The 17,201-nt window shown below is 31.1% G+C and overlaps 1 protein-coding gene across 1 annotated transcript in view; it reads left to right on the top strand.

Annotated features, from left to right (window-relative positions):
* ARHGAP5 (Rho GTPase activating protein 5) overlaps window positions 1–14,734 on the top strand; it is a 108,816-nt gene extending 94,082 nt beyond the window's left edge. Inside the window, exons 6-7 of the mRNA XM_031952253.1 lie at window positions 8,869–8,974; window positions 10,743–14,734. Of these exons, the coding sequence (XP_031808113.1) occupies window positions 8,869–8,974; window positions 10,743–11,073 (437 nt within the window). The 3' untranslated portion in view covers window positions 11,074–14,734. The remainder of the gene's footprint in view (window positions 1–8,868; window positions 8,975–10,742) is intronic.
* The last annotated feature ends 2,467 nt before the right edge of the window (window positions 14,735–17,201 follow it).

Below are 17,201 nucleotides of genomic sequence, written 5' to 3'. Positions count from 1 at the left end.
TTAGGGACCAAAAAACCCCAACATTACACAAATGAACAGTCAACAGATCAAGAAGGAAACATTTGAATACTATCCTACTATTTGAACACCACCGTCTTCCCTTCCTCTCCCAAAAAGCCTAGACATATATGAAGAAATCTTTAAAAAAATGATAAGTTGCCTATCTCTAAGACTCAAAGGCACAATGGAAATAGAAAGAATCCATCAGTCACCTAAAGGTCCTCTTAGACTTTCTGATCTATATTAAGTCACTGAAGGGGAAAATTAGGCAGGTGACCTTGCACAGCCTTCTCTCACTTAAATTCAATTCACTTGCATGTCATGGCATCACTGTGCTTTGTGATGTCATGGTCCTCTTTAAGAAAGAAAGAAGGACAAACACTTAGTCAACTCCTGAAAGAAACTTCAAAATGAATACTCTCAGAAACATAGCAACTATACAGAGCTTCCAGATCAAAGTTAAAAAGACTGGAAGCAGCCAGAATGAAAAAATTCAATTAGCATCACACATTGTTTAGCAGCCATTACTACAAAGGACTGGAAAACAGAATGTGATGTTCTTAAAGATGCAGGCTTTTAGGAAAGAATGATTTACTCAACAAAGCTGAATATATATCTAATAACAAGAGAAAAATATGCCTTTAAACCTAAAATTTATAAGTCCTCCTAATGGAAAGACAAGGACAGAGTAGAAGCTTTGACATATTAGCTTGATAATAATGATAAGTATTAAAAAGATAAATAACTGTCAGTAATTAGGGGGAAACTATATGTATATCACTATTGTCCTTAGTCAAGAGGACTTGGGTGTGATTTTGATGTTTTTGATCATTTAAGAAGAAAGAAATAACTTTTACTAGTGATTTTCATATATTTCATTTAAACTTATTTAATTTAGGAGGCAGGTCAGGAAGCTAGGAAGTTATAAAATAAATACCTTTCTATATCGTGCCATACTGACCTAAGAAAATATAGGACCCTTTTAGGACTTCTGTTATAAAATTAAGTTAGAAAACATTAAAATATCTTTAACTTGTTATGACTAATGTGAAATTGTGTATAATATAATTGTACATATATAACCTATTATTTACTCTCTTGGGGAGGAAGAAGGGGAAAGGAAATAGAGAGGGGAAAAAAATAGAATTCTAAATCTTATAAAATGAATGTTAAACTTAAATCTTTACTTTTAAATGGAAAAAAAATACCATTGAGTGGGGGGGAGGAATTTTTTTTTTTTAATTTTGTTTTCTCAAGTATTACTGCTGCATAGTTTGAAAATAAATTATGAAAAGATTGGATTAATTTATTTACCTCTTTGACATATCACTAAGTTTATAATTGAAATCAGAAAGTCCTTTGCTGATATATAAATTAGTTTAACAAGTACTGTGCACATAGAATGTGCTTATTAATAAATGTTTACTGAATTGAATCAGACTCACAGTCTATTTTCTGATTGCAGTAAGTGGACTTTTTATTTTGAAAGGGAATTCTTTAGATGTTTGATTCATCATCATGCGTAACAGACTAGTTTATCCTGTATTTGGGGTTTAGAATGAAGATTTAACTTAAGTGAATTTTTTTTTTTTTTTTTTTTTTTTGGAAATAAATACATCATTAAAAGATGTGAAGAGCAATATTAGGATTAGTATGAGTTAGAAAATTTATTTACACACATACACTATGCTTGAATCAAACTAGCTGGCCTCCTTTATTTAATCAGCTGAGGTAGGTTACAATAAAGTTATAATTATTACTTACACAGAAAAAAAGAAATTTTGAGGAAAAAAAAAGAATAGGAAAGGAAGAGGGAAAGAATTTAATTGATCTCACATAATCGGGATATAATAGTAAATGCCTATGAAAACAAAGAAAAATAAAGAGAATAGGTATTTAAAATATAGTGGGGATGGAGCTCAGTGAATCCTTTTCTCATAGCTAGAAGAATCCAACCAAAAAAGAAATTAATGATTTGTATAGAATTTTGGAAAAGTTAAACATGAAAGCTTCTTTCGTGATTATTGATTTGCAAAGGACAGGCATATACATTTTTCTCAACTGCAGTTGTTAACATTACAAAATTTGACCCTACATTTGGGCTTAAAAATCTCATAAACAAGATAATGTGAATATTGAGGCAGCGTAGTAATAGTTTCACAATGCAACCAGAGCAGTCCTTAGGGGAAAATTTATATCTCTGAGCACTCTTAACAAAAGAGAAAAAAATCAATTAATTGGTCATGTAACTAAAAATACCCATAAAAATCAATAATTAAAAAACGACGTCTAAGCAAAAAATCTAAATAACAAAAATCAAGGAACAACATTGAAAATTAAAAACTATTTAATAGCTAAAACTAGAACTTATTTTATGCAGAAATAAGTGAAATCATTCATTTCATTTTTAAGAGAAAAACCAAATTACAAATCTAAAAACCAAATAAAAGATATTCTTAAAAACCATTTTGTCTCACTATATAACCGGTAAAGGTGGCACAATAAATGCAATGTAAAATACCCATAAGTAATAGGAAAAGATGTAGAAAATTTTAACAATCTCTTGATTGCAGAAAAATAAATTCAATTTACAAATTCCCAAGGAGAAAAACAAAAGGATTTTATGGATTTATAAATAAATTCTACGAAACATGCAAAGAACAGTTAATTCCAATATTATACATTCTGTTTTCAAAAATAGAAAAAGAAGTAATCCCATCACTTACCAAATTACTTCTATTATATAAATAACATCTTGATGCCTAAATCAAGAAGTCAAAACGTAAAATTATTGATTAGTATTCCTAATGTGCAATGGACTTAACATTTTTAAATAAAATATTTGCAGAGGTTGCTGTGTCTACATATCACAAAGATTATACCTGTGATCAGATTTATTTTTGTCGGATTGGCTTAATATCATGAACACAGCAAGCAAAACTGACTATATCAATAATATAATATCAATATGAAGTTATTAATTATTTTATATTATATATTATTTATATTATATATTTTGTAATGTTAATTGTAATTAGTTATTAATGTAATAATAATAAGAACAATAATTTTCATATGTCAATAAATGCAGAAAAGGCTTTTGACAGAGTATGTACCCATTTTTGATTTAAAAAAAAAATTTGTGAGGCCTTTATGGCCTATGCCAGAGTCACACAATTAGTAAATATTAAGTTTCTGAGGCCAAATTGAAAGTTGGGTCTCCTGATCCAGGCCAATTGGGAAAGGAGATATGGCTGAGGAAAATAATTTCTTAAAAATTAGAATTGCCTAATGGAAGCTAATGACTTTGTGAGAAATGAAGATAAAACAAAACCAAATGAATAAAAAAATAGGAAATTATTAAATACCTCATGGTAAAAATGATCTGGAAAATAGATCCGGGAAATATTGGTCTACCAGAAAGTAATGATTTAAAAAAAAGCCTGGACATCATCTTTCAAGAAAATATCAAGAAAAACTGTCCTGCTCTTCTAGAACCAGAGGATAAAAATAGAAATTGAAAAAATATACTGATTATCTCCTGAAAGGAATCCCAAGATGACAGTTCACAGAAATATAATCAAATTCCAGAACTCTCCCAGGTCAAGGAGAAAATTATTGCAAGCATCCAGAAAGAAACAGTTCAAGTATAGTGGGATCATAATCAGGATAACATAATATTTATCCGTTTCTACATTAAAAAAAGATCAGTGAGCTTGGAATATGATATTCTGGAGAATGGTGAAGCTAGGATTACAACCAAGAATTACCTACCCAGGAGAGAAGGTGGAAATTCAATGAAATATTTTTTTCAAGCATTTGTGATGAAAAGACCAGAGCTGAATAGAAAATTTGACTTTCAGTTACAGGACTCAGGAGAAGCATAAGGAGGTAATGAGGAAAGAGATATCATAAGAAGGATTTAAGATTTATCAGTTCACGTTCCTACATGAGAGAATGATACCTGTAACTATAAAAACTTTCTCATTCTTATGACAAGAGTATAATATAGATAGAGGGCACAGGTAGGAGTTGAATATGAAGGGATAGTATCTAAAAAAACAAAAAACAAAAATTAAGAAGTAAGAGGAATATACTGATAAAAGGCAAAGGAAAGGGAGAATGGCATAAATTATCTACTATAAAAGAGGAAAGAAAAAGCTTTTACAGTGAAGAAGAGAGGGAAGAGAGGCAGTGAGTAAAACTCCCTTCAGAATTGGGTATAGAAATCTTTCTTGCCTTGCAGGAAAGGCAAGAAAGGGGGGAGGTGAAAGAAAGAAATGGTCAGTAGCAAAAACCTTTTGAGGAGGGTCAGAATGAAAAGAGAGAGAGAGAGAATAACTGGGAAATAGTAATAGGAATTAGGAAAAGAATTTTGAAGCAAGTTTCTCTGAAGATCTTAATTCTCAAATGTTTAGGGAAATAAGTTTAAAAAAAAAAAGCAGCCATTCTCTAATTGATAAAAGATCAAAAGATGTCAACTATGCCCAAAGAGAGCTATATAAGATCATGCATATCCTTTAACATAACAATAACATTGTAGGCATGAGTCCCTAAAGAGGTTTAAGAAGAGGGGAAATGGCATCTCTAAAGCAACTCTCAGAGCAAAAAATTGGAAATTGAAGGAATGCCCATCAGTTGGGGAATGGCTGAATGAATTGGGTATGTGATTATAATGGAACATTTTTTGGTGGGAAGTGATGAGCAGGATGCTCTCAGAACAATCTAGACAGCCTTCCATGAACTTAAGCAAAGTGAAATGTACTGTGCACAAAGTAATGGCAATATTGTATCAGCTGTCAATGACATTTCTGGTCTGAACAATATAATGATCCATGACAACTCTGAACGACTTATGATGAAAAATGCTGTCTGTATCAAGACACTGATCATCTCTGAATACAGATCAAAACATGTTCTTTTAAAAATAAATTTTCTTGAGGGTGTGTGTGTGTGTGTATGTGGTGGGGAGATCTCAATATGCCTTTGGAAATGTATTGCATAATTTTACCATGTTATTGAATAACTTTGCCAAGGGGAAGAGAGGAATCTGGAACTCAAGTTTTAAAAACAAATGTAAAAATATATATAACTTTGTAAAATAAAATGTTTCTTACATGCACATCTATAGGTTCATATATAGATAGAGAGAGATATACACAGAGCAAAGAATTATACATGGATTTTTTTTTTTAAGGCGAGGCTTTAATAAACATTTTTAGGGCTTTTACTTAGAATTGATATTCCCATTTAAAGTATCTCCTTGTTCTTTAAAGTAACTCCTATGAGTGTATCTTTATACAATATTTGGTTAGTCCCTTTCATATTTTATGTAATTAGTTGTGATAAATGTATTTTTAATTGATTCTGAATTTCAAATGGTTATTCTCTCTTGTATATAATTTTTCATAACTCTAGACAGTTGTATTGTCAGATACTGTGTATGCATGTTTATAACTGTAGTAGGTATTGGTTTGGTTTCTTTAGTCTTATCTCTCTGTTTCTAGGAGTTTTTTTCAACGATGTTGCAGTGGCAATAGATTTGTATTCTGTCTTTGGATAAATTTACTTTGGTAAATACCTGAAGGATGAAAGATATCTTGTACATATTCCTGCCATAATGTAATATCATGACTTTTAGGTGACCCCTTGGTTCAAAAAAACTATGTTACCAGTGTAAGTTTTGCTACTTCAAACCTTAATAAGAGAATATGGCTGTAACAGTACACAAAACTGTTTAAGGACTAGAACTTAGTTTAGAAAGACTTATTACCGAAAGATAGATCACTAAATTGTTTGAACATATTAAAATACAGGAAATCCATGCAGGAGGTTTAAAGAATTTATTACAGACTATCTTAAGAAAGAGGACATTTTTTAAAAAGTATTCAAGATTATAAGTGATATTATTTCTAAAGAGTGGTCACAGTGACGACCCAGAAACTCAAGGCCTATAATAATGCCTATTTTCTTAAATTTATGTTAAAAAAAAAATACTTAGAATGATGCTGGGTGCTCCATATATAACAAGAAAAAATAAAATACAATTAAGTGGGGGGAAAAAACAATAAAAATAAACTTTTTAGAGTAACTATGTTTGGAGTCAAACAAGACTCATCTTCCAGAGTTCAAATTTGGCTTCTACTTTGTGACTCTGAGCAAGTCATTTACCTTGTTTGCCTCCTTTTTCACATCTGTAAAATGAGCAGAAAAAAGATGAGGCACACCCACTCCAATATCTTTGCCAACCCCAAATTGAGTAACAAAAATTAGACACAATTGAAACATCTGGATAACATGGGCAGTAAAGAGATATATGAGTGTAAATAAGCCACTAATGGCTTATAAAAAAAAGTAGTATTAGAGTATTACAGGTCATATGATTTATGACCTGTAACTTGGAAAATGAGGTGAACTAGACATTTACTGAAGGCAGGTAGTATATAAAAACAAATGGACAGTACAGAGCACTGTTGTTTTCCATAAAATCTTTAAAAACAAAACCTAGAAGGTTTCCTATTGCACTAATTTGGGAAAGTTCTTAAGTTCATTTAAACAAGCATTTATTTATTAACTGTCTAGTTACTTTATGCAGGGCCCTGGGGATATAGAGACAAAAAGGAAGGAACAGTTCCTGCTCTAAAGAGGAGGGTACAATTTCCTTGGAAGTTGAGGAGAAATCAGTTAAGTATAAGATGATTTGAGAAGGGAGATGTGATCACAGAAAGTACTAACCACTAAAATAGAAGGAATGCTTCTGTGAGTTTATCACATATTGAGATTACATGAATCAGAATCAAACAGGATGAGAAAGCTTAAAAAATATTGTAGCCTGTGCCAATAGAAGCATTATTTCTACTTATGGGAGTATGAAGCCATTGAAACAATGAAAAAAAAATTCCCTTAAAAGATCAGTAACATATGGAAATGTGCTTTATATGACTACACCATGTATAATGTATGTCAAATTGCTTATCTTCTCAAAGGGAAAGCCTCTGTAGGGAGGGAGAGAATTTAAAAATCAAAATTTGAAAAGGGAAAAAAAAGTTAAAATTATATTTACATGTAATTGGAGGGAAAATAAAATATTAAATAAGAAAGCCCACCATTGGAGGTAGCACAAATTTGAGGATACATAAGAATGATACTAATGATCTAAAAGAGAGAAGATGTCAATACTTAAAAAAAACATTGTCAATATAATTACTACTGAAAAAAGAAAACCAACAACACTATACTTAGAAATTTGATCACCTAGGGCAAGAAATGTTTAAGGAATAATTGAAACAAAAAGTTGCATAGTCAAGGAGGAAAAGGTGTTGGGAGTAATGATTGAACTTGGAGGTCAGGATTACTGAAGTGGAGCTGGGGTAAGAAAGGAACAGATTTTGATTTAGGCACAGAATTTATTAGTGAGAAGAAATGGTGAGCTGGAGGTCAATAGGTAACAGCAACAACAAGGAGGATCTGGGATGTATGGAGTGAACTTTAAAGAAGAGGTGATTGCTGTGTTGTATTACAAGGTAAGAGAGGCTTTTAAAGTAGCATTAGGAATGAGGAAAATGCCAGCTTCTCTCTTAGGAGGAAGTGTCAGAAGATAAGAAAAAGGTTACCTGAGCAAGGGTGACAAAAGGTGCTATTTCTTTAGAAGAAAGATAGGTTTCAGTGATCACTAGGTCAAAAGAGTGTAAGTGGAAGAGATCTAGAAAGAAGGAAAAATTAATAATAGAGAAATAGGAATACAAAGACTAGGGAGAGTTAGGCAGGAGGAGAATGGGGATAAGAATGTAATGAGAAAAAAGAAGTGTAAAAGGAGAAAAGGAAAAGGGTTTTAAGTGTAAGCAGTCTGATTCCAGGTTCAATTTTTGGGGAAGAAAGAATTATCCATGCCACATATTGGCATTTGGAGAAAGACTCCATATTCTCCAACCCTAGTCATGACTTTGCAGCATGCTAATTTCCCATTCTTTCAATGCACTGTGGCATGGTGAATTGAGAGAAGGTCTTAGAGGTACATAATTGGGATTAAGTCCTGTATTTGACCCATATGGGTTATGGAAATCATGGGTCACACCCTCTCCATGTCATAGGCAATTATTGATAATGAGATACAGACAAGTTGGTGAACTGAATGAATCAAGAGCTTTTTCCACTATTTATCCTTATGAAATCCACAATTCCAAAGCAAAACAAAGTTAACAGGGATAGGTTGATGATAGATGGCAAAATACATGGCTAGATGACGGGTGAATGAAGAAATACATACATCTTTATGAAAGTAATTATACATATCAATATTCTGAGAAAGACAAAGCTTTTTGCAAAGAATATTCTTTGGTAGACCACATCTTTATGACAATCTTAGAACTGTCTGAATGGTCCTGGGAATATAATATTCCATGGGCAAAAACAATACAAAAAGACCAGTAATAATTTTTTACTATGAATAAAAATATATAAATGATTTTATCTTGCTATAAAACATTCATTATATTATAATACCTATTCACAGCTTGACACTGTTGAAAGTATCATACCAGGTGTATGAGCTATGGATGTCATCGACCAGGGAGGAGTGTTTTGAACCTTAATGATAACTTTGTCTTTTAAAGTAGGGATATTGAAACAGTTACCAATATTGGCAAGTTCATTTGTAATTATTTTTTAGGATCTTATATAGGACTTAATTTTTAAGTCTTAAAATTTTTATTACCTTTAGAATAGACATACATTATGTAGCAAGTAGTATATAATGTGATAGCTACATTAGCTGCATTTTGCTGTAGTTAATAGCATTATCAAATGCTTTAAGCGATGCTTTATACTTTTTTTTCCCCCTCCTAAAACACAATTATGTTCTTTTTACAGAAATCCTGGATAAGACAGAACGACTTAATGCTTTGAAAGAAATTTTGAAGAAATTTCATCCTGTTAACTATGATGTATTCAGATATGTGATAACACATCTAAACAGGTTTGTATGTTTTGTATATGTATATGTGTTTGTATATTTCAGTAATTTTTAATAATACATATAATGCACAATTGTTATAATATTGCTGAAATATTAGTAGCCATGATGATAAATAGGTAAAAAAGTAGATTTGGAGTGATAGGTATTACAAAATAACATAAATCTTTCACATTACTACTTGATTTCAGATTATTTATCATTGTTTTATCAGATAATAGGATTTTAGAATTAGAAAAAAGCTTGGAGACCAACCCTTCATTTAAAGAGAATAAGATGGAGTTTGTGATTTGCTTATAAAATTCATTGTTAAAATCCTAATATCCTGGGGCCCCATATTCTTTCTTTTGTAAATACTACTTTTACTTCCCTTTTTTTAAAAAGTAGACCATGGGAAAGCTAGTTGGTACAGTGGATAGAGCACCAGCCCTGAAGTCAGGGGGACCTGAGTTCAAATGTGGACTCAAACACTAATATGTTCTAGCTATGTGACCCTAGGCAAATCACTTAACCCCAATTGCCTCAGCCCCGCCCCCCCCCCCAAAAAAAAAAGAAATGGATCAAATATATATATATTCCATATTGATTCAATCATAGATTATCCATTAATGGATTTTCTTAGCAAGTTGTTTTTAGTCTTGTTTTGTTCTTAATTTCTTTTTTGCTACCCAAGACAAATTATCCATTGAAATACATCTGGAATATACATTATTTTAAAGTCAACTCAAGATAGCCATAGTTTAGAAAAATAGTTTTATGAGGAGAAAAAGTACTGACTTCTTTTGATTTAGAAATTAATTGTGCCATGGCTCACCTTTTCAAGTGTGAATAATTGAGAATCCCATGTATTTCAGGGCACAGAGTTGCCCTAGTGAAATATTGAGAAATACAATTTCACAAATTGCATATAAAACTGAAAGAATTGATTAAATTCATGAGAAAGTAAAAGTTAAGAAGCTTGAGTTCGTCATAGTTTTGAAACTAATCAGTTTTATGACCTTAGATCAAGTCACTAAATTTTTGAACCTCATAGCCTTCATCTATAAAATTAGGAGGTTGAATTAAACGGTCTCTTAAGATAATTTTAAGAGGTTCTGATTTTGTGTGTGTGTGTGTGTATGTGTGTCTAGAGAGAGAGTATGCAGTGAGCTTGGCTTTTAGGAGTTGGAAAGGGCACAAACATGCTAAAAAATGTTATAGTTTTAAGAATGCAAGTTGACACAGTATAGGATATGATTGGGGAAAATCTTCAATAATTTTGAAGATGAACAATTAAGACAGATTTTGAGTGTAATTCTTTTTGGTTTATTAATAGATGGTAATTCAATATTGAAGATTTTGATGTACTATTTGGTATTTTTCAGTAACAGTGAAAGAATTAACCCAAGTTGTAATTTGTCTTCATCATTTTGAGAAGTTTATCCTTCTAATGGAATAAAAGAAATTGCTTCCATTTAAGAAATTACTTCTCAAGGAATATTAAACAAAGGAAACCAATTCTAGAAGGTTTTAAAAAAATTAATAGTAATAGTAGTATTTGGCAGGCACTGTATTAAATAACTGGGCTACAAAAAATATCAAAACATAGGAATTGGTTATTTGCTAGCAGTTTTTCTTTACTAGAAGGGTGGGATGGAAAGAAGCTATCTTAAATTTGACGTTTGGATTCTAGTGGGATTGTATCATTTCTAAGGTAATTTCTTGTTTTAAAATTCTGTGATTTCCTTATTCACTTTTGTAAATATGTATTGTATATTTTTTTCTTTTATAGGGTTAGTCAGCAAAATAAAATCAACTTAATGACAGCAGACAACTTATCCATCTGTTTCTGGCCAACTCTGATGAGACCTGATTTTGAAAATAGAGAGTTTCTGTCCACCACTAAAATCCACCAATCTGTTGTAGAAACTTTTATTCAGCAGTGTCAGTTTTTCTTTTATAATGGAGAAATTGTAGAAACTGCTAACTCTGTGGCACCTCAGCCACCACCTTCAAATACTGGACAATTGGTGGAACCAATGGTACCACTTCAGTTACCACCACCTTTGCAACCTCAACTAATACAACCACAGTTACAAGCAGATCCTCTTGGTATTATATAAGTATGAGATGATTTCAGGCAGCCTGGCATTGAACAGAAAAAAAAGCAAAGCTAGACATGCATGTTTCAGGGTACAATAGTGTATTTCATATTTCTGACAAATAATTCATGTTCATACTGAGGAAACATCTTTCTCTTAGAACTATATCATGTTGTTCTTCATTTCCACTGCAGATCAAGACCATGTGATAAGCATGACTGGAGAGGTTTAATTTTTTTAAACAAAATAACTATAAAATACAAAGCTACTGCTGCTGCATGTAATCTTATTGCAATCACTATATCATTCCTTTGGCAATTTCTGCCTCAGTATATTGTGAATAAAATTTTTCTATAGAAATTAAATGATTTAAAAACTCACATTTATGAAACATTCAGTACTTTTCAGCCTGCTTTATAAGGCTGTTTTTTTTTTTTTTTAATTTCATGTCATATTTGGGCAACTTAATTTTCATTCAAACATAAAAGTCCATTTATAGTTATTAATAATGTCAAGTTACATCAAGCTTGGAATGGTGTTGGAAAGAATGAAAAAGTGCACTGTTAAAATATATTTAACACTCCTGCACCTTCCATCTTCTGAGTAAACCTGTGGACAATTTGGTGAGGGGTAGGTTAAGTATAGTTCTTAATTCTTGTAGCACAATACCAAGGACATGTTTGTGGCAAAATTGAATTTAGAATATTGTGCAAAAAAAACCCCAGAAGTCATCTACTTATTTCTTTATGTTTCATTAATGAGATAAACATTTTGTATACTGTTAATTCTGTAAACAAATGCATGTTCAGAAGATCATTGGTGGTCTTTTAAGCTTAATCTAATAATATATTTTAGATATTTTAATTTTTTCCCTCTTGGGGAATACATATAGAGTGTAGAAAATAGCTCATGACATTTTCATATAAGGTTATATAACTTTTCATACATAAGCATAAAATTTGTTGTAGTAAAATTCTTTAAACCAAACAATGTTTTAATCTAGGACATTTAATCTGTTCTTTAAAATCTATTTTTATGTGGCCCTTTAAATATATACAAAAATCCATTGCTAATATAGCAATAAATACTTTGGGTACTGACTGCCTCTTTGGAGTGTACATATAAAATTACAGACTTGTATTCATATTCTTTTCTGTGGTATGTTGTACTAAAATTTCAAAGTTACTTTTGCACCATTTTTATACAATTTTTCTTTGATGTTGGTACCAGTTTTGCTGTAAAACAATGCTGCTTTTTTTTTTTTCATTTTAAATATTTTATTAGTGATGATGCAACTTACAAAGCTATAAATTATGGATAAATTTTCAAAATTAGGTGGCTGTAAACTTTTTTTTAGGCTTTTCTCAAGAGTTCTATGAACAAACTATGCCATTTTTGTCTGGGAAGGAAAGAATTCGGTTTGTTTTCAGCTGCTAGGGTACGTTTTTTGTGGTAAAAGAAAAGATATTTGGTCATTGTTGTAATCTTCATTCATAATGAGATTTTAAGATCGTCCTATGTATTATAGTAAATAGATGATTTTGAGATTTAAGGTTCTTAAGAGTTTGATTTGCTCCCTTTTCCTAAAATAAAAATTGCCTTTCCCAACTGTTATGTCCTAGGTATTGTACTTCTAATTTTAACTTGGATTAATCATTCTGGATCAAGATGTTGACGTGAACCAGGCTGCTGTTGAAGTACATGTATATTATAAATTATCTTATGTGTTATATTCTTGCAAGTTATTATCTTTTCTAAGAAAACAAAAGCCCTATTATTCCTATTGCAAAGCACACAGGAATCGAGAAAGTACAATAATTTAAAAAACTGTCCGGTAAATGTAGTATTCTTAACTTGTTCTATATTACTTAAACCTGTTGTCTATATAGCTTTAATTTATAGCTGTCAGTTTAACATTGGCATGTCTAGCAAAGAAAATTAAACTTTAAGAGTTTTATAAACTGTTTCTAGGTTGCTAAAGAATTTATTTTTCTACTATATATGGTATAGACAAAGCATCAAAATATGTACAGGAAAAAAGCCTGACTATTTCTTTTGGAAGTAGGCTGAAAGGAAATTTTTCAACTGTCCATATCTTCATATTCAGTCTAATATAACTTTCCTACTATGATGTGAATCTCACTTTACACAATGTTTTTTTTTTTTTTTGCTATACTAGTATATATAGTCAGCTATGATAATTTAAATTTCATCTGCATACAGTACCATTTTTGTTATGTTAAAACTAGCATTTACCATTTTCTACATTAACCACATACTATAACTCTGCAAAACTGATAGTTTCTTCTTTATATTATGTCATAGACATGACACTTATACTGAGTCCATCTAAATATTCCCACAATTGGCCCAATTAGCAATTTTCATTAACATTGATTGAAAATTAACTACTTAAAACAATATATGACTCTGAATACTTGTATTGTTTTTGTCCAGAGCTTAGTTTTATGTTTTAAATGTTGAAAAAATATCTTAAGTATTTGCTTTCCGAAAGAACAGTTGGAAGGCAAGGGGCATATTATAACATGAAACTTTAGGAGATTAAGAGAAGGAACAAAAGAATCTCATAAATTATATCACTATCCAAATTGGGGAGAAGGAACAGCACAGTGGGCTTTAACGATTAAATTTTAAGGAAAGCTAATGAATAAATTCACAAGATAATGAATTGCCAATTATTTTCATTGATGCTTCCTATGTCTAATCATTACATTATTGGGCTTAAAGAGCCATGTCTAGATTAGTTACATAAAAGGCATATTGGTACTCTGATTTATGCATTCAATATATATATCCTTTGGGGAATCAAATTATAAGCCTTTAAGGTAATTTATAATTTCTTTTTTAGAAATAAAATTCATTTAAAAATAATAGTCCAGGTACAGTGGATTTTGGTTTTAAATGGTATTTGTTAGTAGTTTTGAACATTTATAATGTAAATACTGTAGGTGACAGCAGTCTGATCTAGGTGAAAAGCAGCTTTTATTTTCCATCCTGTATGTAAATAATGTGGACTTGCTTTTTTCTTTTGAGGTACTGGAATAATTTCTAATATCTCTTAAAATAAACAAAAGGAAACAATTGGAGTAAGAACCTAGGCCTTAGCTTCCATGGTGATTTTAGTTTTTTTTTTTTTTTTTTTTTTATACAGTAATAATTGTGATGCTATTTGTCAACTGGATATAAATATATATATAATTTTTAAAAGTCAAAAGCGCTTTGTTTCTTTGTTTTTAATTAATGTAATCTTGTGCTTCACCACCAACAGGATGCTGCAGTGAATTAAATATCAGTGAAGCTTATTCTGTATAAAGAATGCTATGAATAAAACATTATGATGCTTACTGTGTATAATTTTTAGTTCTAGTGGCTCTATACCATTTTGTTGTTTAAAAATTAGCTTACATTTTTCAAGTAAAATTAATGCTCAGGATGTTTTTTAACTGAACCTTGTGTATATATGGAAAAGTGAGAATTTCAACAGGTAAGATGATTTAATGGCATCGATAATATGTTATCAGTGGAGGTCAGCTGCTTCTTGAATTATCTAGTGAATTGAAAGTTGGGATGATGAGCATTCAGTATAAACAAGATATTAAAAGATTGACCTCTGAAGCCTAGGTAAATAACTGAATAAAGGATTACTTTGATTTGATATGAATTTTAATGGCTTACAAGTATGTTTTATTACAGCTAAAACTTTTCAGAATAGAACATCTAGGAGTATTCTTTTAGTTTTCCCTGTATGAATTGTGAATCTCAAGTCTGATTTCTGTGTGAATTGGGGAGAAGAGGGAAGATAGAGTAGTGGCAATTGGGTGGAAACCATTAAGTTTTACATAATCTCTACTTTTGCTATAATCATTTTTTAGCTTATTTTTTATTGCACTTTGAAAAATTATCAGTTTTTAGCTTGACTCTTATTTTCTCTAATCCTGAGACTTTTACAAAAGAAAACATTAATATTTTTAATAAGCTGTTTAAATTCACAGCATTTCTTGTTTAAACTGACTTATCCCAAACTTTTAGTTAAGGAAGGAGGTCAGTCTTCACGCTTACTCTCTTGGCATTTTTGCATTACATATTACAATGGAAGGCAGCGCTTCACTCATTAGCTTCATAATTGTATGATTCTTCCTCTAACATTTTCCTTTGTTAGTTAAATGTGTCTCTGTCTTTTCTATCTTCCATCTCAATAACATCAACTATTGATAGGTGTCAATCCATTAATTTCTTAGCTCTCTTTATTTTAGAGTGATTTCTGGAAACATGGGGAGGGAAGCAGATGAAATCATTACATAATTCCCAAATAAAAAAGTATTATCTCAATAATGTCCACAATAAAGCAAGAATTCTTTCTACCACATTGCCAGTAAGGATTCTTTTAACCCTTCTGTAGGAAGACCTTCAGTCAAGGGGGATCCAAAACCACAAATGTTCTTTTTCCTCAAGCAAATCTGTGCTAGCTCTTTTATATCAACTTCATCATTTCTTGAAACACAAGAAGGTGCTTTATTCATCTCCCTTATCTACAAAAGCCTTATGACTATTGTAAAGATATAGGATATCGTTAGGTGATAATTTACAGAGTTTTGAGAACTTTTAAAGTGAAATCGAAAGTAAATTGTCTCCAATTTTAGATTTACTTTCACCATATACTCCCTTTGCACCTACTGCTGAACTGAGCTGGAGAAAGTCATGAAACTATATTGATTGGATCTACTATACATTAATGTTACATATTCTCAACAGGCCCTTTGTTATAGCCTGATTAGATTCTTATAGCTCCAATACTGATTTGCTGTCTGTAATCTCTTTAAATTATTGTAAAGCATTGTATGACACTTAACTCACTTAACTCCTCTACCCTTCCACCTCAGACCTCAATCCTTAATCAAAAAGAAAATCTTACACCAAGAGCTTTCTCTTCTCATCACTCAGATATTGTACCTCCTTGTCTTCTCTTCACTCCTGTAGAAGAGGTAAGCTTTTCCTCTGAATACCAACCCCACTCATGTCCCATTTCCTGTTTTCCAACAGATTGTCCTTGTTTTCACTCTCAAATTCTGTTTCTGCCTAACTACTAACGAGCAAATCTCTCCCATCTTTTTTAAAAAACAATATTTGAAGCAACCATTTCTTCCTACCTATCCTTATCACAATGCCTAGCAGATATAAATTCTCATTGACTTGATATTTATGAACAGAGTAACAGTATAATTTTGTTTTTCCCTATCTTTCCTCCTCTATATCAAAAAATTCCACACTAGGCAAATAAGCAAGCCAAGTATTGAGTGGCTATACCTTGATTTTGATTTTTCATTATAGTAGTTTCAATTATAAATTCTTTAAGGATAGTGTTATTTTGTATCCTCATACAGAAAATGTCCCGTAAATATTTGAGATTACTATTAATAGTTTTTCTAAAAGTGATATGAATTTTGTAAATGGATCATAATTTAAAATGGGGATTTCTCCTGGGGTCTTTATGCCAATAGCTCCAGAGGTCTGTATCCTTAGGAAGGTATAATCTGCTGGCATTTCTGATGCTGTCATATCCAAGTCAGCCAGCCAGTCAGTCAGCCTACTTTTAGAGATTCATTCAGTGGCTAAAATCAGCCTAAGAATGTTAGCATATCTTGGAATTTCAGCAAGTGGCAGATTTTTCTATGAAATAATCTCACTTATCCTGTAATGTTCCTGAAAAATTACAGATTCATAGACTTTAGAGCCACTAAAGACTTTATTTTTAGGGTCATTGAAACAAAAGCTAGACAAAACTTCAAAGGTCTTGTAATTCATCCCACCTTTATTTTACAGATGAAAAATAGACCCAGAGATTAAATGATTTGCTCAAAATCAGATGACTTTTCTGTATTAAATAGTTTTATATCAGAGGCAATAAAAGAATACATGTTTTCTAACCAAAGCCAGTAGTTATTCACAATTTTTTCCTGGATACCTCTGCTTTACAGTAGTCATATTTAAAAACAAACAACTATTTCTGTTTCCCTCCATATAATTATTGATTTATAGATTTTTAAAATTAAGGAAATGTCCTTTTATTCCTATGCTTTTTAGTAATGCAACAAATGATATTTTATTTTATCAAAGACTTTTCAAATAGG

The sequence above is a fragment of the Sarcophilus harrisii genome, chromosome 2, assembly GCF_902635505.1.
Source record: "Sarcophilus harrisii chromosome 2, mSarHar1.11, whole genome shotgun sequence".
Classification (NCBI taxonomy): Eukaryota; Metazoa; Chordata; class Mammalia; order Dasyuromorphia; family Dasyuridae; genus Sarcophilus; species Sarcophilus harrisii.
This window is presented reverse-complemented; position numbering and strand designations above follow the sequence as displayed.